This window comes from Cavia porcellus, unplaced genomic scaffold (genome assembly GCF_034190915.1).
Source record: "Cavia porcellus strain 051 isolate PalLab524CR breed Dunkin Hartley unplaced genomic scaffold, mCavPor4.1 scaffold_17, whole genome shotgun sequence".
Lineage (NCBI taxonomy): Eukaryota > Metazoa > Chordata > Mammalia > Rodentia > Caviidae > Cavia > Cavia porcellus.
In genome coordinates this window covers 66757960-66784629 of record NW_026947500.1, presented here as the reverse complement: position 1 = coordinate 66784629, position 26670 = coordinate 66757960, and the positions used below count along the sequence as shown (strand labels likewise).

General features: G+C 60.0%; 1 protein-coding gene across 1 annotated transcript in view; it reads left to right on the top strand.

Annotated features, from left to right (window-relative positions):
• Window positions 1-3503: 3503 nt before the first annotated feature.
• Notch3 (notch receptor 3) overlaps window positions 3504-26670 on the top strand; it is a 31219-nt gene continuing 8052 nt past the window's right edge. Inside the window, exons 1-28 of the mRNA XM_063228547.1 lie at window positions 3504-3677; window positions 6138-6216; window positions 10196-10338; window positions 10427-10765; window positions 10867-10989; window positions 11076-11309; window positions 12410-12565; window positions 12655-12840; window positions 13014-13127; window positions 13509-13622; window positions 13991-14224; window positions 14313-14423; window positions 14601-14793; window positions 14874-15025; window positions 15556-15669; window positions 15994-16149; window positions 18045-18270; window positions 18622-18823; window positions 19352-19499; window positions 19770-19954; window positions 20223-20355; window positions 20428-20679; window positions 20764-20882; window positions 21432-21994; window positions 22357-22689; window positions 24569-24723; window positions 25149-25371; window positions 26042-26126. Of these exons, the coding sequence (XP_063084617.1) occupies window positions 3563-3677; window positions 6138-6216; window positions 10196-10338; window positions 10427-10765; window positions 10867-10989; window positions 11076-11309; window positions 12410-12565; window positions 12655-12840; window positions 13014-13127; window positions 13509-13622; window positions 13991-14224; window positions 14313-14423; window positions 14601-14793; window positions 14874-15025; window positions 15556-15669; window positions 15994-16149; window positions 18045-18270; window positions 18622-18823; window positions 19352-19499; window positions 19770-19954; window positions 20223-20355; window positions 20428-20679; window positions 20764-20882; window positions 21432-21994; window positions 22357-22689; window positions 24569-24723; window positions 25149-25371; window positions 26042-26126 (5187 nt within the window). The 5' untranslated portion in view covers window positions 3504-3562. The remainder of the gene's footprint in view (window positions 3678-6137; window positions 6217-10195; window positions 10339-10426; window positions 10766-10866; window positions 10990-11075; window positions 11310-12409; window positions 12566-12654; window positions 12841-13013; window positions 13128-13508; window positions 13623-13990; window positions 14225-14312; window positions 14424-14600; window positions 14794-14873; window positions 15026-15555; window positions 15670-15993; window positions 16150-18044; window positions 18271-18621; window positions 18824-19351; window positions 19500-19769; window positions 19955-20222; window positions 20356-20427; window positions 20680-20763; window positions 20883-21431; window positions 21995-22356; window positions 22690-24568; window positions 24724-25148; window positions 25372-26041; window positions 26127-26670) is intronic.

The window sequence follows — 26670 nt, the reverse complement described above, 5'->3', positions numbered from 1 at the left end:
CGCCCCGTGGGCTGGCTGACTCAGCACACTCGTGTGAATCAGTGTGTGTCTCTTCCCTGTCTTTTTCTCTGCCAGAGCATTACGCCTTTCCCACCCCACTCCTCCGGCCTGTAGCCCCTCAAACTCAGGTTCAAATCTCAGCTCTTGCCCCTGGGTGGCGCCCGCCTGTTAGCCCAGTGCTTGGGAGACTGAGGCGGGAGGATGCCACGGAGTTCTAGTGCAACCTGAGCTGCACAGAGACCCGGTCTCAAAAGACAGAAAGCAAATGACATGGCAGCTCTTGGGTCAGAGATGTGGCTCATCCACAGGGCATTAGTGTGGCAAGGCTGAGGCTCTGACTTCCATGGCCAGCACACACAGACGGGCAGACAGACAGACAGACACAGACACACAGGACTGAAGCAGCTGGGCATGGCGGCCTGCAACTGTACTTCTAACACTCAAGAGGCTGAGGCAGGAAGACCTCAAGATTGAGCCCTGCCTGGGATATACTGCAAAACCCTTTCCCACCAGACAAGAGAAAGGGAACTCATCCCTGCCGCTACGTGGCCGGATCTCACAAGGCCAAGCACAAATGGCCACGTCCAGCTCGGGAAAGTCCATGACGCAGAATGCGGATGAGGGGCAGCCAGAGGGGAGAGGCCAGTTAAGGGTGACTGCTCCCTTGGGGGGCAGAGAGACGTCCTAGGACTGAGTGCAGGTCAGGGCTGCACATGCAGGAATTTCCTCAACGCCCCTGAATCCTACACTTTAAAATGGTAAATGGGCCAGGCGGGGTGGCACCCGGCTCAAATCCCAGCCTGAGAGGCTGAGGCAGGAGGAATGCAAGTCTGAACGCAGCCCTGGCAAGTTAGTGACTTACCAAGACAGTCTCAAAACATTAAAACATGGAAAAGTAGTTCAGTGGTAAAACATCTCAGGGTTTAATCCAAAGCAGAAAACCAGAACCAAAAACCAGTCTGTCTGATGGGCGCTGTGGTGTCCACACAGTCTCAGCATGTCTCCCTACAGGACTCAGTATAAAAGCAGAGAATAAACTGGATGCCACTGGTGCACACCCAGCACTCAGGAGGCTGAGGCAGGAGGATCAGGAGTTTGAGAGCAGCCTGGCTGGCTACCTAGGGAAACCCTGTCTCTGAGAAGGGGTGGGGCTTGGGGTTGTATCTCAATTTAGTCACAAGAAATGGGGCCAGCATCCTTGGAAGAAACTGACCCCACCTCTGCAAAAATGCCCAAGGCGTGAAAGAAAGAGGTGCTCATTCAGTCTGGAGGAGACCGGGAGAGGGGGCTGACGAGCCATGGTGTGATCCAAGGGCCGATCTCGGGGTCAGCAAAGAAACACAGCAAAACACAGGTAGCCGGCACAGTGCACATGGACGGGGGGCGATAACTGGGGTGCATGTGTGCAGGAAGAGGCCCTGATCTCAGGAAACAGGCAGAGAAGTACCTGAGGGAGACGGGGCATCATGTTTGCCCTCAAAGGAGCCAGGCAGGTGTGGTGACACACACCTGTCATCCCAGCACCAAGGAGGCTGAGGCAGGAGAGTCACCACAAATGCAAGATTCAAGGCCAGCCTGGGCTATACAGTTAAAGGCCCTGCCTCAAAATCAAGCAGTTGAGCCAAAAAAAAAAAAAAAAAAAAAAAAAAAAATAAATAAATAAATAAATAAATATATGGAGAGAGAGACACACACACACACATGTCAGAGACAGAGAGACAGAGACTTATAAGACTGTGTCTTATAAGACAAATTGGGCATGGTGGTGCAGTCCTATAATCCTAGCACTCTGGGAGGCTGAGGCAGGCGGATTCCAAGAGTGGTTTAGTGAGACCCTGTCTCAAAAAAAAATTAAAAAATACAAGTGCCCTCTTGGCAAGTGCAAGGTCCTGAGTTCAATTTCTGGTGCAAAAGAAAACATCAAAAGAAGAGGAAAAAATCATATAATAAGTGAGGCAGAGTGTAGTGGGTGAGTCTGGACCAAGGGCTTATGGAAATCAGCTGCTTCATTCTGCAAGTTTGCTGATTACCGTAATTTTATACACCTTTTTTTTTCTTTTTTGTATTTTTACCGGTACCAGGGATTGAACTCACGACTACAGGCTTGCAAGGCAGGCGCTTATGCCACTGAGTTAAATCCCCAGCCCTGTTTACAGTAATTTTAAAAGACATTTGAAACTCACCCCAAGATTTCTGGCGCAGGGGTGACAGCCTCACTCTGGGCTCGTCCTTAGCATCTGGCCGCCTCCAGGGGTTAACTCTCAGGATCCTCAGATCAGCCTGGGCACCAACCATTTACCAGGGGGCAGCTTGGCCCGACTCTGGCCCCTCTGCTCCAGTGAATCCATTCATTTATCTGTTTCATTTAGAGACAGGGTCTCGCTATGCCGTCCAGGCTGGCCTTGAGTTTACTTCATAGGCTAGGCTGGCCTCAAACTCTGAGCAATCCTCCTGCCTCAGCCTCCCGAGTGCTAGGATGGACTCCAGCTTGTCCTTCAGAGTCAAGGCACTCAGATTCTCCTCAGAGAAGTGCTCCGGAGGGGATCAAGGCGTAGGCTCTCCAGGTCAGTTGTGCTGACCGACACTTGTTAAAGACAGGAGTAGGCAGACTGAGGAACTGTCCCTGGACGTCCCTCTCCATCTCCTGCCTAGACTCTGTGGCCCCTCTGGCTCAGCCTGAACCCCTTGGTACGATGATTGTCTGCTTCACCCCTCAGGGTGGGTTTGGGACCCCTCAGGGGTCTCATTCTGACTCCTGAGACAGGGCTGTGCTGTGCGGGTCTAATCCCCGACACACTAAGAGTATTCTGTACACCTTGGTCCCCGACCAAGCCTTTGCAGCTTTGTGGATTATAAGGAGCCTAGGGGGACTAAACAGTCCAGCTGTGCGGGGACCCACAGCGACTCACATGGGGCCGAGGACCCTCCCATGCACACATACACCCCTGAGCTCTCTTGTCTCTGCAGATCCGAGGCTGCTCACAGCCTGGCTGGGCCCGAGTTTCAGGTTCATGAGTGGTTTGGATTTTAGGGTCTCTGCAGAGGGCCCCCTCTAGCTCTTTTGGAGCGGGAATTTAGAGATAGGGTCTGGAGGGTAGTCCAGCCTGGCCTTGAACTCACTATGTAGCCCAAGTAGGCCTCACTCTGCAGTGATCCTCCTGCCTCAGCCTCCTGAGAGTGCTGGGATGACAGGTGTGGGCATCCATGAAACCCTGGCTTTGCTTTTGGGCCCTGGCGCGCTGTGAGCTCGGGAACCTCTGGGTAACTCAGCCTGCAGGGTTCCCGGGGGTCTGCATGGTGGGGGGAAGGGGGTCCCCGCCTGTATGGGTCCCCGGGTGCTCTTGAGCGGCCCGCAGCTCCAGGCTCCGCGGGTGGAGGTGGGCAGGGACCCCGCGAGGCGCAACGCGGGCCGGGCCGGGGCTGGGGCGGGGCGGGGCGGGGCTGGGGCGGGGCGAGCGGCCCCGGGATCGGGCGCAGTCGGCGGCGCGGAGCCTGGGCCGGGAGCGCCGGGCCGGAGAGGCGGAGGCGGAGGCGGCGGAGGAGGAGGGTCGCGGCCGGCGCCATGGGGCCGGGGGCCCGGGGCCACGGCGGCCGCTGGAGGTCGTCGCCGCCATCCCCGGGGGCGCTGCCCGGGCTGCTGCTGCTGCTGCCGCTTCTCGCGGGGCTCGGGGCTGCAGGTGAGGCCGGGTGGAGGCGGGTGAGGGGCGCGGGCCCCCGTTCCGGGTGGGAGCCTGGTGACCGCGGACCGGCGCCCGGGGGGCTGCAGGCGCGGGGGACGGCGCGCCATTCCCGGGGGACGCGGGGACCCCTAGGTGGGGCGCAGGGGCGCGGGGACCTGCGGAGCAGAGAGACCCCCCCGAGCCTTGGCGGCTGGAGGTGAAGGGGACCCAGGGGTCCCAGACGGGGGGAGGCTCGAGGTGCGGGTTTCGGGGACCCCAGATGCGGGACGGGCGCAGCTCATCCCACGCGAGCTTGGGTCCTGGTGAGGCTCCGATGGAAACCCAGGGCTCCCTCCACACCCCAGGCCGAGGACCCTCCGCACAAAAGCTCCCCGACCCCCGGGCAGCCGGGCCGGGCGGGGGGCGGGGAGGGGCGCGAAGTTCTCGGGCTCAGAAAACTTCCCAGGCCGGCGCCACGCAAGCCCCGGAGCCGGAGCCGCAGCGCGCGGAGCGGAGCGGAGCCCCGGGCGCGCCCCTCCCCCGGCCCTCCTCCTCCGCTCCCCTCCCCCGGCCGCCCCCTCCCCTCTCGCGGGCCGCTCGGACCCCGCGGCCTCAGGGCCCCCCCGTGCGGTGGGGAGGGGGCGAGCGCGCGCGGACCCCCTCTCGGGCCTGGCGCCCCCTCCCCTCCCGCCTCCCCTCCCCCCTTGGGACAATGCCGCGCCGTCTAGACACCCCCTCCCCCCGCCGGCCTCGCGCTTTCTTCGCCAGACAAAGCGGGACCTGCGGCGGGGCCGGAGCGGGGGCTGCGGGGCGCCCCCATCCCAGCCTCTACCCCAGCCCCGGGAAGCCTGGCCGGCGGGGGACGGGCCGAGGGGGGGGTCCCGGGTGCACCGTGGGGGTGCAGAGGGATCGGGCTCCAGGGCCTGGCCTGGGGGCCCCAGCGGGCCCGGCGCACATTCAGGGCTGTCACACGCAGCACCGGTCACACACACTGCAGAGGCCAAATGTGCAGCTCCGGGACGCGGCGAGCCTCAGACGCCGCACACGCTGGGCTCCCGCCCGAAGCGCCCGGCTGCTCCCCGCGTGCACGGTCGGGGGGTCACTGGTGCAAGATCTGGGACGCTTGGTGCCTGAGCACACGAGGATGCGCCACACCCTGGCATCCGTACAGGCGGATGCTGGGGCTCACACAGACGGACATTTATAGATGACCAATGCACACGCACCAGAGCTGCAGAGCACGCATGACACACGCATCTGGCCACTCCTGTCGTGCTGTGTGGCTCACACACTCCTTTGCGTACGCGTGCGCACGCACACAGGTACCAGGGGTGACATGCCCGGGCAGATTCACCTGTAGCGTGGGCCTGCACAGGTCCCAGCGCAGGGTGTCACCCCAGGTCCACGGACACACGTGGGGTTCGCCGCTCCGTTCTCACAGGCCCTACTGTGTGTGCACAGGCTCCCTTGGGGGGGCTCCAGTGTGGGTCCCAGTGCATCCTGTGACTCACTGGCCACCTCTGTCTCTGTCTCTGTCTCTGTCCTTTTGGGATTTTGGTTTTGGTTTTTGCTTTTTCTTTGCAGCCGGGCTCTCGCTTAGTGGTCCAGGCTGGTGTCAACCTCACCGGATTCTCCTGGCTGGGTTCGGAGGTGCTGGAATTACAGGCCTGCACTGCCAGGCCCAGCCCAGCCCTCCTTTTTACGTCTGTGTTTTTCTCCACTCTCTCCGAGTTCCGCCTGTCTTTGACACATGTGTGCACACACACACGCACAGACACACACACACACATGCATGCACACACACGCACCGTGGTGCCACACCTGCCCACACGCACGATTTTCCACTAACTCAAATCGTGCCACACACCCCTTGTCCACCCAGTAGGACAGTTAGGCCACACCACACCCTAGAGGGACGTGGCCCTCAGGGATGGTGACACAGACAGGCCGAGGCTGCTTCTCTCCTCCGTGCACGCCCCATCCCTGCAGCACCTGAGCTGGGTCCCTATCACCTACTCCTGGGCCCAGTTTCAAGGCCACACAGCCGTAGTAGATGCCCAGTGCTGGGGGAATGGGGACCCATAGTCCCAGGATTGGCCACCCCTCCCTCAGCCAGGACCCCAGCCTCGAGGAGCTGCAGGCTTCCCCGTGACACTGGCATCCTCACTCTCTGACTGCACCCGCTGCTGCTGCAGCTCTGGCAGCTTCCTGAGCCCCCACATCTGGCCGAGCCAGCCCCTCCTCCTGCCCGCCCCTGCCTTGCGGTTCCCAGGGCTTGGGCTGGCAGAGACAGCTGCGTGAGAACAGCTGGGCTGGGGCGGGGGGCCGTGGGAACGGTGCGTGGGGGCCCCTATGCACCCACACAGACACCCCCGGCCCCGTGCAGCTGTTGCCTGGCAGCAGGAGGGAGGGGGTCTGTCCCTGGGGACTGGGTCCCCGGGTGCCTGACTGACCCCCACCTTCCTTCACCCCACACAGCCCCCCCCTGCCTGGATGGAAGCCCTTGTGCCAATGGAGGTCGCTGCACCCAGCTGCCCTCCAGGGAGGCCGCCTGCCTGTGAGTGGCTGGCCCAGCGCCAGCGAGGGCCCCGCGGGGTGGGGGTGGGGTGTCCAGCGTCCCCCTCTGCCTCCCTCTTGCCAGGTCCTACACGTGTGTGGCTTGGGCGCCTCTCATGTTTCCCCCTCGGGAACGAGCAGGGGCTCTGTGGGTCCGGCTCGTGTGGGCTCGAATCCCATGTCACGGTGCCCCCCTGCTGGGAATGAGTCCCTTAGGTCAGTGGGTCCTGGTCTGGTCTTCTGTTTTTATAGGGCTGATAACCCTGGTGTCATAGAAGTCTTGGCTTCCCAAGGTCACATGGAACGCCCTTGGATGGAGGCAGTTACTCAGTTTAGTGGGAGGGACAGGGGCTTGTAGTCACCTGCTATTTTTCTTTTTTTCTCTCTTATTTTATTTTTTGAGACAGGGTCTCACTATGTAGTTCAGGCTGGTGTTGATCTCATTTTGTAGGCCAGGCTGATCCCAAACTCTCAGCAATCCTGCTTCAGCTTCCCAAGTGCTGGGATTATAGGCATGTACCTCCACACCCAGCTTTTTCTTTTCTTTTTGACACAAGATTTTGCTTTGTGGTTCAGGCCAGGCTTGAAGTTACTGTGTAGCTCAGCTGGCTGCAAACTTGTGACAACCTTCCCGATTCAGCCTCCTGAATGCTGGGATTACCTGCCTGCACTGCCACATCTGTCTGGCTGCCACTTCCTTGATGAGTGACCTTGGCCTAGTGACATCCCCTCTCTGCATCTGTGAAAGAGGCGAGCTCAGGGGCTGGGGATTTAGCTCAGCGGCATAAGCGCCTTCCTTGCAAGTGTGCGGTCGTGAGTTCGATCCCTGGTACCAATAAAAACGAAAAAGACAAAAAAAAAAAAAAAAAAAAAAAAAAAAAAAAAAAGGAAAGAGGCGAGCTCTCCCTTCCTGGCTTGCAGCTGAAGGAACCCCAAAATTTATTTGTTCCATAAACAAGAAAAGGCACAGGGCTGTGGGGTGGGCAGAGCAGGCACTGGGGAAGAGGTGACAGGAGACAGCTCAGCTTGAATTGTGGGCTCGGGGGTACCTTGAGCCAAGGCTTGGGAGCTTTCTGAGTTCAGTATTTGCATCTAAAAAATGGGCATGATGGTCCACACCTTCCAGCACCCAGGAGGCTGTGGCAGGAGGATCTCTGTAAGTTCAAGGCCAGCCTGGCTGCACAGTGAGTTCAAGGCCAGTTTGGACTGCAGTTGTGCCAGCAGTTCATTCTTTATGGCATTGCCTGTAAAGATGGAAACAGAGTCCAACTGGATGCTGGACACTCAGCATCCAGTAAGTGTTCAATAAATGCTCATAAATATTGATGATAGGGACTGAGAAGTTAGGTGCGCTGGGCAGACCTGTCAGGTTCTAGGGAAAGGATTGGTTCCTTTTAAATTAGAACAGTTCCCCCCAGGGTCACTCACTGATTGGTTCATGTATCATTTCTTCTCTAAGAGAAATTATACGCCCAGAGACTTGGCGGGAAGTCTCGTGGGTGCATCTGTTTGGGGGTGCAGAGACGGGCCGGGGGTCCTGACGCTGGATGATTGGCGTTGGGGCAGGGGGCGGAAGGGTGAGCCCCTCCACCGGGACCAGGGCCTGCTGGACGCGTGCGCAGTGGCCGCGCGCCTGGCCAGCCGCCGACAGGTGGCTGCACCCGGGGCTGCCCCGCCCCCGACAGGTGAATCACCGGCGCGCGCGGCCGCCCGGAGCCCGGAGCGCGCGGAGTGGAGCGGGCTCGGGCCTGTGCGGGGCTGCAGGGGCGCGGCTCCCGGGCGCCCCAAACCCTCTCCCTAAGGTCCCCAGCACCGCGGTCCCTGGAGGGGGGTCCCACAGGCTGCACCCCCCACCCCCCCATGTCCCCCACCCGAGTCAGGGTGGTCCCCGTCCCTGGTCCCCGTCCCCAGGCCCGCGCTCCCGCCCCCCCTTCGACCCCGTCTCCCCTAAGCTCTGGCCGCGGGGCGGGGCGCGCGCCCGGGCTGAAACCGGGAACCGGCCCGACCGGTCTGCGGGGGGGCGCGCGGGGCGCAGAGCGTGGGAACCCGCCCGGGGCGCCGGGAGGGGCCCTGTGGGCTCCGGCCCGGCCCGATAGGGGGTGGGGGTGCCGGGGTTCCCGGGGCAGTGCGCCCCTCACGGCTCCAGGGGAGGTCGCCGCCGGAGTCCTGCCAGTCTTAGGCGCGGTGGGGGGGGGCAGAAAGGGTTAGGGTCCCCTCCTCTCTTAGGCCACCTGCGCCCCTCCCGGGCTGTGTCCTGACTTGTCTCGCTGGGGGCCAATGTGTGTGTGTGGGGGGGGGGATTTGTGGGTGACGCTAAGAACTGAGTCACCTGCTCCAGGTCAGATCCAGGCGCCTGGGACGATCCTGGGAGGGAGGGGACAGACTGGGCCTTGGAGGGGGAAGAGCTGCAGGGCTGGTCCTGCGGTGGCCTCTCCTTCTCGGTGGCCTCTCCCTGTGGCCCGTGAAACCATCCAAACTTTTTTTTTTGGAGACAAGGTCTCACTAGTAACCCAGGCTGATGATCCTCCTGCCTCAGCCTCCGGGCTGCTGGGATTACAGCTGTGCTTTCGCTGCTCCTAGCTGAGATTGCCAGTCTTCATTAAAACTGATCCCTTCCCAGACCTCATGTCCCAGTCCCTCGGGCCCCTTTGGTGAACTGGGGTAGGAGTGGCCTGTTGAGGGGCCTTTTTGTAACCCCAACATCCCTGACCCTCTGTCCCAGCGCAGCGCCTGTGTGTAGGAGAAAGGAGTGTGGGTTTTAGGAGACTTCCTGCTGCCCATTTGTGGGAGAGTTGCCCACATCCGGCGGTGGGTGAGGCGAGGCCTGGCTTGTGCCCCTGATCCCCCAGCCTCTGGGCCTCTGTCGGTGCCTCTCCACGCTGGGTGGTAGCCGCCTCCTGCAGTGTGAGACTTTCCGGAAAGCCCTTCCCACGCCACCCTGGGGCTTCCCTTTCAGCTTCTTTATTTAGTCAGCACAAATATAATGACCAGCTGGGCGTGGGGGTGCACACTTGTCATCCAAGCACTCTGGGAGGCTGAGGCAGGAGGATCAAAATTCAAGCCCAGCCCGGGCAATTTAGTAAGACCTTGTCTCAAAATTTAACAAAAAGAAAGAAAAAAAATGTTTAAAACAAGGGCTGACGATGAGGCTTGGCAGGAAGGTCCTGGAAAAATCTCTGTCTTCCCCCTCCTCTGTCCTTCCATCCATTTAGCCTGTGTAAGTGTTTCCTGTGATTGCTATGACAAATTACCACAAACCGGGTGGTGGCAGAAGTGTATTCCCTAGAACATTCGGAGGTCACTGGTCTGAAGTGACCGCAAGGCCACGCATGCCCCTTTGAGAAATTCTGCGGAAGTGTCTTTCACCGCCTCCTGCAGCTTCCTGTGATCTCTCACCCTGCCTGCCTCACCCGCTCCGCCGGCTTCCCTTTCTCCCTTGCCAACCTCCTGCCCGCCTCCACCGGGTCATGTTGGAGGCAGGACCGACACCCCTCGCCCCTTGAATTGCTTCCTTTGGAGACAGTGGCGCACTGAATTGCCTGGGCTGGGCTCAGACTTGCGATCCTCCTGCTTCAGCCTCCCCAGCACTGGGATTCTAGGTGTCCAGTAGCACCTGGCCCCTTTGTCTAAATACAGCCATCGTTAGGGTTTGTGGGACGAGGACTTGGTGTTTTGGGGGCTGCCACTGTGCTCATCTCACCCTTCCTAGCCTTCGTGGCCTGCACCGCCACTGCCGGCGGGTGTATATTAATCTGTTGCTTTTCTGTGTTTTCTTTGCCTGAGCTGGCGTTGAGGATCCCCAGGGTAAGAGCTCCTTTTCCGAGCCCCGCTGTGTTTTGCTAGTTAGCCACTGTTCCTTGGCGAGAATGATCGCGTGTGCCTTTGCTGTCCCCTCCACTCGCTGCGTCTCGTCCCTGTCCTGTGTCTTTGTCTGAGGCCGCCCTGTCCGGCTGGTGCCCACCACGGTTTTCTGCTCACAGGTGCCCGCCGGGCTGGGTGGGTGAGCGGTGCCAGCTGGAAGACCCCTGCCACTCGGGGCCCTGTGCTGGCCGCGGCGTCTGCCAGAGCTCGGTGGTCGCGGGCACTGCCAGGTTCTCCTGCCGGTGTCCCCGGGGCTTCCGAGGTGAGGAGCGAGGGACATCTGGGGAAGGGGGACCCAAGGCCGGCTGAGGCGTGGTCAGCCCCGGCTCACTGCCTCCTGTGTCCTCCAGGCCCCGACTGCTCACTGCCAGACCCCTGCCTCAGCAGCCCTTGTGCCCACGGTGCCCGCTGCTCCGTGGCCTCCGACGGCCGCTTCGTCTGCTCCTGCCCTCCCGGCTACCAGGGCCGCAGCTGCCGAAGCGACGTGGACGAGTGCCGGGTGGGCAGGCCCTGCCGCCATGGTGGCACCTGCCTCAACACTCCAGGGTCCTTCCACTGCCAGTGCCCAGGGGGCTTCGCGGGGCCCCTGTGTGAGAGCCCCGCCGTGCCCTGCGCCCCCTCTCCCTGCCGCAACGGGGGGACCTGCAGGCAGAGCGGCGAGCTGACCTACGACTGTGCCTGCCTGCCCGGTGAGCCCCTGGGCGGAGGGCAGGGCCACGTGTGTGACCTGGGGAGACGGACGGGAGGCCATCTCTGTGGTGACCGTCCTCGGCCCTCCCTCCCGTGCTAGGCTTTGAGGGTCAGCACTGTGAGGTGAACGTGGACGACTGCCCAGGACACCAGTGTCTCAACGGGGGCACCTGTGTGGACGGCGTCAACACCTACAACTGCCAGTGTCCCCCTGAGTGGACAGGTGGGCCCGGGGCCAAGGGAGCCAGGCAGTGGCGGGCCCCAGGGTGGGCCACCAGGTGTATAGACCAGGACTTGTGTGCGTCCTAGGCCAGTTCTGCACGGAGGACGTGGACGAGTGCCAGCTGCAGCCCAATGCTTGCCACAACGGGGGCACGTGCTTCAACACCCTGGGCAGCCACAGCTGCGTGTGCGTCAATGGCTGGACCGGAGAGAGCTGCAGTCAGAATATCGACGACTGTGCCACGGCCGTGTGCTTCCATGGGGCCACCTGCCACGACCGCGTGGCCTCCTTCTACTGTGCCTGCCCCATGGGCAAGACCGGTGAGTGGCTCTCTGGCCCTGATTCAACAGAAACCGTGGATGGGTCTCCAGTGGGTGAAGAGAGGCTCTGCTCTGAGCATCAGCAGCCAGGCGTGGTGGCACACGCCTATCTTCCTAGCATCTGGGAGGCCGAGGCAGGACGATTCCTATGAATTCAAGGCCAACATGGGCTACCTAGTGAGTTCAAGGCCAGCCTGAACTGCATAGTGACACTTTGTTTCCAAAAAAGAAAAGAAGACAGGAGCTGGGCGTGGAGGTGTGGCATACCTGTCACCACAGCTATCCAGAAGGCTGAATCAGGAGGATCGCAAATTGGAGCCTAGCCTGGGCAACTTAGCGAGATCCTGGCCCCAAATAAAATAGAGAAGGGCTGGGGATGTAGCTCCCTGGTGGAGCACCCCTGAGTTCCTTTTTTAGTACTGGGAGGGGTGGTGGGGCAGGTTGTGGGGAGAAAGTCAGAAAGACGACCCTGGAGCTGGTGCGTACGTAGCTCAGGGCTAGAGCGTGTGATGAGTTTGTGCCAGCCCCGGGTACCATCCTCAGCGCTAAGGGAGGCGGGAGAGACTGAGGGAAGGCGTGTGCCTGCGGGAGGCTGGATTTGGGGTGAAGGGTAGGCCAGAGAGAGGCAGGGGAGGAATCCAGAGCCCTTGGTATGGGGAACTGTGGGGTGGTACAGCCCAGAAAGTGAGAGTGCGGGAAGCGCAGAGGTCAGAGAAGGCGTCCAGGAGGGGCGGTGAGGGCAGTGCAGCGGCCAGGGCTCCAGGCCAACCCTCTGAGAATCAGGAGAGTCAGCAGGTTTTAAACACCCTTTTTGCTGTTGTTGTTTTTCAAATGGCTTAGTGAACAGATTAACAGATTAGCAAGGGGAATTTAGGCATCTTTGCCCACTGTGTGAAGATTTTCATAAGGAACGGATTAAAAGGCTGCTAAACTCACCCCAGGTTCTTGGAGCCACAGCTAAGGGCTCGGTGTCTGTGCTGGAGCTGAGACCTCAGCGCACCGGAAGTGCAGGGTTTAGTGTCCCCCCCCCCCCCCCCCCCGGCCACACGCCTTGGGTGAGGGTAGGGGTCAGCCCTTGACCTCTGCCTGCCTTTTCTCAGGCCTTCTGTGCCATCTGGATGATGCCTGTGTCAGCAACCCATGTCACGAGGATGCTATCTGCGACACAAACCCCGTGAACGGCCGGGCCATCTGCACGTGTCCAGCCGGCTTCACCGGAGGGGCGTGTGACCAGGACGTGGATGAGTGCTCCATTGGTGAGGGGGTGGGACGGACCCTTTTGGAAATGAGAAGGGGCGTGGTCTCAGATGGCCCCGCCCACACTGGCTCCGCCCCATTCCCGCAGGTGCCAACCCGTGTGAACATCTGGGTCGCTGCGTGAACACCCAGGGGTCCTTCCTGTGCCAGTGCGGTCGAGGCTACACTGGACCTCGCTGTGAGACCGATGTCAACGAGTGTCTGTCTGGGCCCTGCCGCAACCAGGCCACCTGCCTTGACCGCATTGGCCAGTTTACCTGTATCTGCATGGCAGGTGTGTGATGGGCGTGGGGGGCGGGTCCTGAGATTGGGGGTGGGGCGAGGGAAGCCCATGAGGTGGGTTTAAAGTGAGATTCTGAGCCTGTAATCCCAGTACACCGAGAGGCTGAGGCAGGAGGATCGCTGTGGGTTCACCTCCCTCTTCTCTCGATCTCCTCCTCCACCCAGGCTTCACGGGAACTTACTGCGAGGTGGACATTGATGAGTGTCAGAGCAGCCCATGTGTCAACGGTGGGGTCTGCAAGGACCGAGTCAACGGCTTCAGCTGTACCTGCCCCTCGGGTGAGCATCCTGGGACAGGGACTCGGGTCTCTGCAGGCACTGAGGCCAGGGTGGGATCCCGTAAGACCATGTTAGATGATTTATAAGAGAAGCCGCTTGTCGTGAAGAGCTTGGAGCTAGGTATGATGGCGCAGCCTGTCATCCTAGCACTCGGGAGACTGAGGCAGGAGGGTCGTTGCAAGTCGAGACCAGCCTGCGCTGCAAAGTGAGCTCGAGGGCAGCCTGGACTGCATAGAGAGACCCTGTCTCAAAACAAGAACAAAAACAGAAACCCCAGTGAATGAGATTGCCTCGCAAACACCGCCCCTGGTGCTGGGGACCGCTGTAACTCTAGCTGGACCCTTCCTTCTCAGGCTTCTCTTTCCACCCCTTCCTTCTCAGGCTTCAGTGGGTCCACGTGTCAGCTCGACGTGGACGAGTGTGCCAGCACACCCTGCAGGAACGGTGCCAAGTGCGTGGACCAACCTGATGGCTACGAGTGTCGCTGCGCGGAGGGTGAGGGCGGAGCCAATGACAGTCCAGGAAGAGTGCAGAGGCGGGACTAGAGCGTCAGGGGGCCAATAATAGGTCCTGGGAGGCCCTGGAGGTGGGGCTGCGGCATAGCAGAGCCAATGACATCTGAGGGATGGAGCTTAGTGGAACTAGAATGATGCAATACTAGGTGGGGGTCCATGGGATTGGCCAGGTACAGGGTATATATAAATGTAGGGGGAGGGGCTGGGGATTTTGCTCAGTAATGTAAGCGCCTACCTGGCAAGTGGAAGGTCGTGAGTTCGATCCCCAGTACCCAAATGACTCAATGGGCAGGGCTAAAAACAATCTGACTTGGGTAGAGGCCTTTGCCTGAGGCCTGGGCTCTGCAGGCTTCGAGGGGACGCTGTGCGAGCGCAACGTGGACGACTGCTCCCCGGACCCTTGCCATCACGGGCGCTGCGTGGACGGCATCGCCAGCTTCACCTGCGCCTGCGCGCCCGGCTACACGGGCACGCGCTGCGAGAGCCAGGTGGATGAGTGCCGCAGCCAGCCCTGCCGCCACGGGGGCAAATGCCTCGACCTGGTGGACAAATACCTGTGCCGCTGTCCTCCTGGCACCACGGGTGAGGCTGGGGCCGGCCTGGGGCGGGGGTCTGGGGCGTAGTGAGTGGCAGGAGTGACCCTTCTTCTTCCCGGGCCCCCTCCCCCCAGGTGTGAACTGTGAGGTGAACATCGATGATTGTGCCAGTAACCCCTGCACCTTCGGAGTCTGTCGTGATGGTATCAACCGTTATGACTGTGTCTGCCGGCCTGGCTTCATAGGTGGGCAAAGACAGCCACAGGCCAGGCAGGGTGCCGACAGGGTGAGGGGAAGGCGTTCGAGCTGGTGGCCCCATGCCCTGTCATCTCAGTAGCACTTGGGAGGCTGAGGCAGGAGGTTCACCAGGGTTTGAGGTCATGTGGTCGTTCCCGGGACAAGCTTGAGTTTGCGTCTCGCAGGGCCGCTCTGCAACGTGGAGATTAACGAGTGTGCATCCAGCCCTTGCGGTGAGGGCGGCTCCTGCTTGGATGTGGAAAACGGCTTCCGCTGCCTCTGCCCACCTGGCTCCCTGCCTCCGCTCTGCCTGCCTCCGAGCCACCCCTGTGCCCACGAGCCGTGCAGCCACGGCGTGTGCCATGACGCCCCCGGCGGGTGAGGCTCCTTCCCAGCTCCTGATCTCCTTGCTGTTGCCCTGGTCACCGGCCATCCTTGACCTCCTTCCCCCCCACCAGGTTCCGCTGTGTGTGTGAGCCTGGCTGGAGCGGTCCTCGATGTAGCCAGAGCCTGGCTCGAGACACCTGCGAGTCCCAGCCGTGCCGCGGGGGTGGCACCTGCGTCAGCGATGGAACGGGCTTCCGCTGCTCCTGCCCCCCCGGGGTCCAGGGTGCGTGTCCCCGCCTTTCCTCCCCAAGGCCCCCTGATATCCCTGTCCTCGTTTCCTTTCTCCGTTATTCTCGGGATATTTGTTCTTTGTGTGTGTGTGTGTGTGTGTGTGTGTGTGTGTGTGTGTGTGTGGTTTTTATCGGTACCAGGGATCGAACTCACGACTGCCTGCTTGCAAGGCAGGCGCTTATGCCGCTGAGCTAAACCCCCAGCCCTTGGGACACTTGTTCTTTTTCTGCTTCTCTTTTTCACCTCATGGAGCTCCGTCAGGGAGGGGGCTGTCGGGGGACCCCAGGGAGGGAGGTGATTGGAACCTGAGGTCTCTCAAGACATTGTCACTCTGCTGGGGAAGCCTGTCATCCCAGCACTCCGGAGCCCGAGGCAGGAGGATCACTGTGAGCTCAAGCCCAGCCTCGGCTGCGTAGTGAGTTTGTGAGTTCGAGGGCAGCCTGGAGCACACAGCAAGACCCTGTCTCAGGGCGTCAGAGGAACCAAGTATGATGCCCTCACTCTGTCTGCCCCCTCCTGTAGGCCGCCAGTGTGAGCTGCTGTCTCCTTGCACCCCAAATCCTTGTGAGCACGGGGGGCGCTGTGAAGCTGCCCCTGGCCAGCCGGTTGTCTGCTCCTGCCCTCTGGGCTGGCAAGGTACGCTGGCACCGGCTTCCTCCTCCTCTTCACCTCCTCCTGCCTCACCCCTGCTGAGTGAGGCTGGGGCCCTGTGGGACTTGCCTTTGAGGGGTGCTCCCTTCTGGGGAAGGAGCTCCGTGTGGATGCTCATAGCTCACTGGGTTCAGCTGTGGAGCAGAGGCAGCGACCCTGGGCTGGGCACGCTGGGAGCCGGCTGAGGGCTGGGGACAGCTGCTGCATGTGGGTTGGCTTTACGTCTCCCAGGTTCCACCGAGTCCCAGGTAACCTCAGACCCCACCTTGCCCCTCTCACCCCAGCCATTCCCTTCCTCCCCACCCCCAGGACCACGATGCCAGCAGGACGTGGACGAGTGTGCCGACCCTGCCGCCTGCGGTCCCCACGGCACCTGCACCAACCTGGCGGGAAGTTTCAGCTGCACCTGCCACGGCGGGTACACCGGGCCCTCCTGTGACAAGGACATCGATGACTGTAACCCCAGTGAGTGTCGGGGGGTCCTGGTCGTGACCCACACTTCCTTTCTTCGTCTCTTTCTGTGTGTGTGTGTGTGCATGTGCTGGGAATTGAACAGGCACTGTTACATCCCGAGTGCTTTTTTATTTTTTGAGACAGAGTCTCACTAAGTTGCCCAGGCTGGGCTCAAATTTGAGATCCTCCTGCCTCAGCCTCTCTCAGTCATGAGGTTATAGGTATGTACCATCAAGTACACACCTGGAACATGTATTCAATATTTAATAATATTTAAACCAATGTGTAAAGTAATATTTTAGGCGGGAGTGTGGCTCAGTGATAGCTAGTCTAGCATGTGTGAGGCCCTAGATTTCTCTCTGTCTCTCTCTCTCTCACACACACACACACATTAATATAATCAATATTAAAATTAATGTTTCGTTTTATTTTTTTGGTACCAGAAATTGAACTCAGGACCTTGCGTTTGCCAGGCAGGTGCTGTGCCACTGAGCTATTATCGTTGGTCCTTAAAAATTTTTTTCCAGGTGGCCCCCCCAATTTTTTTTGAGACAAGAATCTTTCCCTGTAGTTCAGGCTGGCCTCAGACTTGTGGCAATCTTCCTGCCTATGCCTCCCAATGAATACTAACATTGTTAACAACATACTTGAATTTTTTCCCCTACTAAGCCTTCAAAATTCGAGCCCCGTGTGTATTTTACACTTACAGCATATCTCAGTTGCTATCAGCACTGATGTCAAGGGCTCCATCACAACACGTGGCTGGTGGTCACTACACCAGCCAGCACGACCAGTACAGAGCCCAGGAATAGGAGTGGGTACAACTCACACTGTGCCAGCCCCTGGCTGTCCCCAGTGATCGGTTCCCGGGCCCCCCACATAGTAAAATCTAAGGGCGCTCACATCACTGACATAATCTTTTTGCTTTTTTTTTTTGTCTTTTTCCTTTTTATTGGTATCGGGGATCGAACTTACAACTGCCTGCTTGTAAGGCAGGTGCTTAGGCCGCTGAGCTAAATCTCCAGCCCCTCTTTTTGCTTTTTGAAACAGGGTCTTGCTATGTGGAGCAGGCTGGCCGTGGGCTCACTATGTAGCCCAGGCTGGTCTGAACTCGCAGCGATCCTCCTGCCTCAGCCTTCCAGGTGCTGGGATGACAGGCGTGTGCCGCCACGCCTGATTCTGCACAGTATTTGTGAAGAACTTGCACAATCCTTTATAGACTCTGAGTGATCTCATGATGACTTGTAGCCTAGTACGATACTAATGTCATGTAAATACTTGTTAGCCTCTATTGGTTAGGAAAGAATGACAACGGAAAAGCCCGTGCGTGTTGAGAGCTACCGCAGGTTCCTCCCTCCTTTCTCTATGGCTCTGTCTTTCCTAGGGTTTGGCCCTGTACCCGGGGCTAGTCTCAGACTCGCCCTGTAGCCGGGAATGGCTTCAAAGTTGAGATCCTTCCGCGTACCATAACCGGCGCGTTCTTCCGTGCCTGGCTTGATTTCTTTTCTGCAGTATTTTGCATCGACCAGTTAAAACCATGAAGGCCTCTTTTTTTTTTTTTTTTTTTTTGTCTTCTTGAGACAGGGTCTCACTACGCAGTTCAGGCTGGCCTTGAGCTCACTTTGGAGCCCAGGCTGCTCTTGAACTCACAACAATCTTTGTGCCTCAGCCTCCTGAGTGCTGGGATGACAAGCGTGCGCCACCGGGCCCTGCTAGAGGGGCCTTTTTGGTCCCCTTTCTCTCTCCCCTTCTATATAGGTGAGGTTTCCAGGTAAGGGACGAGAAGGGGATGGAGTTTGATTCCCCGCCCAGCAAATGTAACCTCCTGCCAGCCGCATCTGGCGTCCTCTGTGTAGGGGACGACCAGGCTGGCCAGGCTGCTGACCTCCCGTCCCCTGCACCCGCAGACCCGTGCCTCAACGGCGGCTCCTGTGAGGACGGCGTGGGCTCCTTCTCCTGCTCTTGCCTCCCTGGCTTTGCTGGCCCTCGCTGTGCGCTGGATGTGGATGAGTGTGCCAGCAGCCCCTGTGGCCCGGGGACTTGCACTGACCACGTGGCCTCCTTCGCCTGCTCCTGTCCCCCGGGCTATGGAGGCCTCCACTGTGAGAAGGACCTGCCGGACTGCAGCCCCAGGTGGGCAGGGGCTTCAGCTTCAAACCTTGGCTCTGGCCCTGGATTGGGGTGCTGAGGTAAAAGGGGGCCTTGGCTCAGTGTCCACCCGAGGAAGATGCGTGAGGGTGACCCATGGGGTCACAGCGTCTATTTGGAGGTCACTTGGTGATGGGTTCTGGAGGAAGATGGGGCTCTGCACCTGGTTCCCACTGGTCAGTTGAGGCTAAGAATGGGGTGTCCTCTCTGGGGCCGCAGCTTCTCCGTAGGAGGTTAAAGGGTCAGACCCAGAAGCCCCACCTTCTAGGAGGAGGCGGGGGGGGGGGCGGGGGGCGGGCAGGGGTGCTGCAGCTCGAGCCTCTTCTGGCCTCCCAGCTCCTGTTTCCATGGAGGGACCTGTGTGGACCGCGTGAACTCCTTCAGCTGCCTGTGTCGCCCTGGTTACACTGGAGTCCATTGCCAGTATGAGGCCGACCCCTGCCTCTCACGGCCCTGCCTGAACGGGGGCGTCTGCAGTGCCACGCACCCTGGCTTCCGCTGTGCCTGCCAGGAGGGCTTCGCAGGCAGCCAGTGCCAGGTGGGTGGAGCCATAGGACCTGGGGGTGGAGTCTGGAGGGGCGTTCCAGGCCTACCAAGGGGCGGGGCCATGAAAGTCCTGGGGGAGGAATCTAGAATTGTATTCTAGGGGAGGGGCTTGCCAGGTGGGTGGAGTCACAGTTCTCATGGAGTCTGGGGGTGTGTTCCTGGGTGCTGCCAACTGGGAGGGGCCATACTCCTGGAAGAGGACTTTGGTTGTCTATTCCAGGGAAGGGACCTGTCTGGATGTAGCCACATTCCTGGGGGAGGAGACTGAGGCCATGTCAGGGGAGGGGTCTACTAGGTGGGCGGAGCCTTGAGGTCCTAGAGAGGAGTCTGGGATTGTGTTCCAGGGGTGGGTGGGGCCATGGGTCCTACATGCGGAGTTTGAGGCCAGCCACAGTCCGGCCGGAGGGGTCTGGAGCTGGAGTCCAGGGGAGGGGACCTGTCTGCTGACCTGGGGGAGAGGTGGACAGTTTTCAGGGCCTCCGCCCCGGGTGCTGATCATGTTTGGGGGCTTCCTTTCCAGTCCCTGGTTGACTGGTGCAGCCAGGCTCCCTGTAAAAACGGAGGTCGCTGTGTCCAGACTGGGGCCTACTGCCTGTGTCGCCCCGGATGGAGCGGCCGGCTCTGTGACATCCGGAGCCTGCCCTGCGCGGAGGCGGCAGCCCAGATGGGTGAGCGGGGAGCATGTGACTGTGTGTTTGGGGGCGGTTCCAGGGGGGGGTGTGCATGCCCAGGTCTGCCACAGTGTGGCAAATGAGGGCGCCCCCACAGAGCATAGGGCGCGATGGGGAGTGTGGTGGCTAAGGGGGTGTGTGACAGGACAGCTTATGGAGGTGCCATCCTGGGGACGAGGCTAGCAGCGTAGTGACTGTGATGGGGACAGGAAGAGGGAGCCCTGCGTAGCTGTCTCTGTGCCCGACGCCACTCCCGCCTCTGTCTAGGGGTGCGGTTGGAGCATCTGTGTCAGGCAGGCGGACAGTGCGTGGACAAGGGCGGCTCCTATTCCTGCGTATGTCCAGAGGGTCGCACTGGCAGCCACTGCGAGCAGGAGGCGGACCCCTGCATGGCTCGGCCCTGCCAGCACGGGGGCACCTGCCGGGGCTACATGGGGGGCTACGTGTGTGAGGTAAGGGTAAGGGGGCGGAGGGGGACCAGCCACCTCCGAGTGTGAATGTGGGGTCTATCTCTGTGCGGTCTGTTTTTGTCTGGTATCTCTGATGGTGTTTCCTTGGGGATGAGTGAACGCGGCAGTGGTTGCGTGTGTCTGGTTGTGTATGTTGGGGACGTGTGTTTGCCTGTGTGTCCTGGTGTGCCAGGACCCTCTGTATGTGCACAGGTGTGTCTAGGCAGGTCTGTGGCCCTCGGGGCTGAGTGGGTCTTTCGCCTCTACACAGTGTCCAGCTGGTTACTCTGGGGACAACTGTGAGGACGATGTGGACGAGTGTGCCTCTCAGCCCTGCCAGCACGGGGGCTCCTGCATTGACCTCGTGGCCCGATATCTCTGCTCCTGTCCCCCTGGGACACTGGGTATGCTGGGGCCGGGACCGGGGGACAGCACAGAGGCTGGCTCTTCCAACACTGATCGCTCACTCCCCCCAGGATCGCACTGTGAGGTCAACGAGGATGACTGTGGTCCATCCCCGGACCTGGGCCTCCGGTGCCTGCACAACGGCACCTGTGTGGACCTGGTGGGCGGCTTCCGCTGTAATTGCCCCCCAGGATACACGGGTCTGCACTGCGAGGCGGACATCAACGAGTGTCGCCCTGGCGCCTGCCATGCAGCCCACACCCAGGACTGCCTGCAGGAGCCCGGTGGGCACTTCCGCTGCCTCTGCCATGCTGGCTTCACAGGTGAGCAGCAAAGCCAGGGTGGGCCTGAGACTCTGTCTCTCCTTCTGCCTTTGTGTCTTAAGTCACCTGTCCCTGCTTGTTCAGGGCCCCGCTGTCAGACCGCTCTGTCTCCTTGTGAGTCCCAGCCATGCCAGAATGCAGGCCAGTGCCGCCCCAGCCCGGGCCCGGGGGGCGTGCTGACCTTCACCTGCCACTGTGTCCAGGTAGGTTGAGTGGCACGGGTGGCAACTCCATGGACAGAGAGTGTAGCCTCAGGGAACAGTGTGGCTTTGGGGAAGAAAGGGGGCTTGTGGATGAGAAAGGAGAAATGCAGAAATTACCTTGAGTTTGGAGAGGTGTTCCCCCCAAGCTTGGGTGTGGAGGAGTGGCTTCCAGAAGGGGTGACCTCGGGAAGGAGTGGTCTCCCGGATAGGGTGTGGCCTTGAGAAAGGCGTGGCATCCTTGGTAGGGCATAGCCTGGGGAAGGTGTGGTCTCCTTGGTAGGGCGTGGCCTCGGGGAGGTGTGGCCTCCCTAGGGGAGGTGTGGCCTTGGGGCAGGGCGTGGCTTCCCTGGTAGGGTGTGGCCTCCCTGGTAGGCGTGGCCTGGGGAAGGTGTGACCTCCAGGGAACCTGGAGAAATTGGGCAGGACTTGGAGAAGTTGGGGCTTGACTTGCTCTTGCATATCCTTACCCTCACCATCTTCTGTCTCCTCCCCTTTCTGGTCTTCATTCTCTTCTCTCTCCTCCCATCCACTCTCTCCCCAACCCTGCAGCCGTTCTGGGGTCCGCGCTGTGAGCATGTGGCACGTACCTGTCGGGAGCTGCAGTGCCTTCCAGGCGTCCCCTGCCAGCAGACACCGCGCGGGCCTCGCTGCGCGTGTCCCCCGGGCGTGTCGGGGCTCTCCTGCCGCTCCAAGGCGCTGCCCCCGGGAAGCACCAACGCCAGCTGCGCAGCTGCCCCCTGTCTGCACGGGGGCTCCTGTCGCCCTGCGCCCCTCGCCCCCTTCTTCCGCTGCGGGTGCGCTCCAGGCTGGACCGGGCCGCGCTGCGAGACTTCGGTAGCAGTGTCAGCGCCCGAGGTCGCGGAGGAGCCGTGGTGCCCACGAGCCGCCTGCCAGGCCAAGCGCGGGAACCGGCGCTGCGACCGCGAATGCAACATTCGGGCCTGCGGCTGGGACGGCGGCGACTGCTCGCTGAGCGTGGACGACCCCTGGCGGCAGTGCGAGGCGCTGCAGTGCTGGCGTCTCTTCAACAACAGCCGCTGCGACCCGGCCTGCAGCTCGCCCGCCTGCCTCTATGACAACTTTGACTGCCACGGCCGAGAGCGCACCTGCAAGTGAGCCGGACCCCTGACCCCTGCCGTCTCGGTCTGTCCACTGCAGTCCTCTTCCTGTCCGCTAGGCCACCTTTCATTTCCAAGCCATATGCATGTCCATGCATGACCTCTGCCCAGCGTCCTCCAGGTGCCGTCTCCATCCCTGTCGTTTGTCCTTCCATCCATTTACCCTGCTGTGCACCCATCCCTGCATCCTTAGGCCCGGGCCATCGTCTTCCCTTCACTCCCTCCTGGATTTGCAGGAGGCCAAGCCTATGTAGCACACAATTGCCCTGGGCAAGCATTGTCTGGAGTCTGTTATTCGGGGTCCTGTGTGCCTTGGGGGCTCCCAGGGCCCTGACTCTGCCCCTCTCTGCTCCCAGCCCTGTCTACGAGAAGTACTGCGCTGACCACTTCGCAGATGGCCGCTGCGATCAGGGCTGCAACACGGAGGAGTGTGGCTGGGACGGGCTGGACTGCGCAAGCGAGGTGCCGGCTCTGCTGGCCCGCGGCGTCCTGGTCCTCACGGTGCTGATGCCCCCCGAGGAGCTGCTGCGCTCCAGCGCCGACTTCCTGCAGCGTCTCAGCGCCATCCTGCGCACCTCTCTGCGCTTCCGCCTGGACGCGAATGGCAAGGCCATGGTCTTCCCTTACCACCGGCCCAGCTCTGGTTCCGAGGCTCGTACCCGGCGGGAGCTGGCACCTGAGGTGATCGGGTGAGTGATTCCACCCGGAGGAGCCACGGAGGCCCGGGGACGCCTGGAACCTGAAGAGGGAGAGACACCTTTAAATCTGGGCCTTGTGTGTGTCATTTCTCTTTAATTTTCTGTTTCATGTTGGTTATGGTTGTTTGGAGACAGGGTCTTGCTGTGTAGTGCAGGCGGGCCTTGAACTCACTATGTCGCCCAGGCTGGCCTTGAACTTGTATCGATCCTCCTGCTTCAGCCTCCCAAGTGCTGGCAAGACAGGCATGCACCCCCAGCCTCTACTCTGTTGGCATTTGAGGTGGATCTTTCTTTGCCATAGGGTGCTGGCCTATGCCCTCAGGATGCTGAGGTCTTAACATTAGGTGTCTCCAGCAGCATCCTGGATTTCTCCAGATATGCACAAGTGCATCCTGGGAGCAGTGGTGGGGGTGGGGTGGGGTGGGATTGGAGAGGAGGCCCAGAATTGCACCTCGAGTCTAGTGCTACCTCCCTCTGGAGAAGCCTGTGGCTTTGCAGATTGGTTAAGGGTGTACCTAGGTCTGATTTGGGGGGAGGGGAGGCAGAGGAGTGGGATTTAATTTTGCTTTTTCTGAAAATAGCAGGAGTTATGAAAAACAGGCTGGTTACCTGGCTGTACAAAACACAAGTAGTAATCACACTTGAAAACTGTTTTTAAAAAACCTGGTGTTTAACCTAGAGAAGTATGTTTTCAAAATGTCACGTTTAACCCCTTTTTCTTTACGGTAAAAGAGTTTCACTAAACTGTAACGCTGGAGTTGTGTAACTGCCATAATTTTAACGGAAACACTCAAAAGAACAAAGTGTACCCAATTCCCCCCAGGAGTCTCATCATTTATAAAAAAATAATAGGTATGATCTAGTCAGGTGTGGTGGCTCATACCTATAATCTCAGCACTTGGGAGGCTGAGGCAGGAGGGTCACTTTGACTTTGAGGCCAGCCTGGACTATATAGCCAAGCCCTGTCTCGAAATCTACCCCTCAGAAAACCACAATAACATCCCCAAAACAAAATATCTCTCTTAGAGCAAGTCAACTGAAGAAGGCACCATGATCCTATCTTCTCGTTCTCCCAAATGAATACTCTTTTCAGTGTGACCTCAACATTATTAAGAGCCAGCATGCTAGGGTGAGCACTGTGCTCCTATAATCCTGGCCCTTTATGGGAGTCCGAGGTAGGAGGATCACAGGTTCAAGGCCGGCCTGGAAACTTTTCGTGTTTTATGAGAAATGTAAAGTGATACCTCGAAGCAGGGCCAGATGGGAGGTGTGGCGTCTACAGAGGGTAGAGCAGGGGTCTGAGAAGGACAGGACCCTAACAAGAAAGGAGGGTAAGACCTTAGAGATACCAGGTAGGGAAAGGCCATGAATGGGTACAGCTGGGAATGGGCCTGGGAGAGCGGGCCTAGAAACACTGAAACGGAAGGGTTGGTGGAAGGAAATCACCTCGGAAGAGGAAACAGGCTGGGGGTGGAGCTGAGCACTGCAGCGCTGGCCTAGCACACATGAGGTCCTGCACTGGAGAAAAAACCTCAGTGCCCAGGGCAGCTGGGGTGCCGGTGCGTCAGCCACCCACCCAGCAAAGGCTTGATCCGAGTCTCCACCAGGGCGAGTGAGGAAAGTTACCGAAATACTGCCGTGAAAATAACATCCATTGGATTCCCGGCTCTGGGAACTCGTAACCACAGCAAGACCCGTTTGGGGGTGCACTGGGGTTGGATGCCAGCAGGGCACGGGGCGGGGGGTGGTGGAGCCGTGGCTGTAGGAATAGCGCTTTGGAGCTTGGTGCCGGGGAGAGAGGACGTGGCTGGATGCCTGGGATGCATTAGGCAAAGGTAGAGCCCTTGGGTCCTTTGCTGTATTTCCACAGCTCTGTAGTGATGCTGGAGATTGACAACCGGCTCTGCCTGCAGTCGCCTGAGAATGACCACTGCTTCCCCGACGCCCAGAGCGCAGCAGATTACTTGGGAGCCTTGTCCGTGGTGGAGCGCCTCGACTTTCCCTACCCACTGCGGGATGTGCGAGGTGAGGCGGGGCAGGGACTGCTGTGGGGTGCCGGAGGGGCTTGGAAGCCCCACTCACAGCCTAATCCCCACCCACAATCTAAGCTCCACCCACAATTTAAGCCCCGCCCCTGGCTGAAGCCCCACCCATAATCGAAGCTTCTCGCACCATAAAGCATCACCTACAGTTGAAGCTTTGCCCTTCATTGAAGACCTGCGTGTAGTTGAAGCCCCTGTCCAGGGCTAAAGCCCCGTCCACAACCACCCACACCACAGAAGCCCCACTAATGATAGAAGCCCCGCCCACGGACGAAGCCTCACCCCGCCCTTTGGTTGGAGCTGCCCTTGCCCAGGGCTGAAGCCCCGCCCACATTAGGAGCCCCGCCCATGGGTGAGACCCCGCCCCTCCCGCCCCAGTGGTTGCAGCTGCCCCTGTCTGTCCTGCAGGGGAACCACTGGAGCTTCCAGAGCCAAGCGTGCCAATGCTGCCACTGCTGGCCGCAGGCGCCGTCTTCTTGCTGGTCATCCTCGTCCTGGGCGTCATGGTGGCGCGCCGCAAGCGTGAGCACAGCACTCTCTGGTTCCCCGAGGGCTTCGCACTGCACAAGGACGTGGCAGGCGGCCACAAGGGCCGGCGCGAACCGGTGGGACAAGACGCACTGGGCATGAAGTGAGGACCCCGCGTGTCCCTGACTCCGACAGTGGGGGCCCAGTGGGGGCCATGCGAGCGCTGAGCCCCACCTCGGTCTGCTCTGATCTCTGACCTCTGTCCTTTTCCTGACCTGACTTAGCGTCTTCATTTCACGGCTCAGTTCCTACCCTAAAGAAAGCCTGGTTCGAGACCACGTGACCGCCAAGCCCATGACCCCGGCCTGCATCCCACCCTCCCTGGCCTTTCCCTGTCCTCCCTGATCCAGGGCCACCTCTGCCCCAGCCCTCCCTTGCCCTGCCTTCCGCCTTCCCTGGGAGCCCCTCTCGCACCTCTTCAGGTTAACCCCACCATCCACGGCCTGTGCACCATTCTCTGGCCCTGCTGTATGCCTGGGACCCTCATCTGTCCCGTGAGGCCTTGCTCTGACCGTGGACCACACATCCTGTCCCTCCCGAGTCCACCTGCAGACTCAGGCTGCACCTGTCACGATCCCTGACCGAACCCCACCTGCCCTGCTCTGTCCACTCTTGCTCCGCCCCTGGAACCTAACCAGGGCTCTGTTATTGGCCCAAGACCCTAATCCCAAATCCAGGCCCTACATCTCGCTTCCATGCCCTCCACTGTGACCCCACCCCAAGGCTGGAGGTCTCCGGTGTCCTCACCTTTGTTTCTTTCTGTGTCCCCCCAGGAGCATGGCCAAGGGCGAGACTCTGATGGGGGAGATGGCCTCAGACTGGATGGACACAGACTGCCCGGAGGCCAAACGACTGAAGGTGCTGTCTGGTTCCTCGCCCCAGTTCCAGGGAGCAGCCGTAGCCTCGTGGCCTCACGGTCTCCTCCGTGGGCTCTGAGCCGTCTTACGAGGAGGAGGGAATTTACCATGGGGGTCCACACAGTTCTCCGGGCGAACAGAAGGCCCCCTACTCAGTCCTGTTCCTCCTCTGCCAGTGTCCTGCCCCCAGGCCAGCCTGAGTTCATCCGGGAGGGGACCAAACTTGGCCTCTGCTCTTCTCCGGTGGATTCTCTCTTTGTCTACCCTGGGCTATGTGCTGGCCCATTTTCAGTAGCTATAACAAAATACCCAAAGCTGGATAATGTATCACGAGAAGAGGTTTGTTTGGCTGACAGCTTTGGAACCTGAAAGCCCACCATGACTGAGGTGCCCCATCTGGTGAGCACCTGATGGTGGGTGGGATCTTGGTAGCAGGACGGATGACACGGTGAGACAGAAACCAAAGAGAAACTCGGGACAAGGGGTTTTTATAACAACCCACGCTTGTTTGTAGGAACTGATCAGATGCCTCGAGAATTACTTAT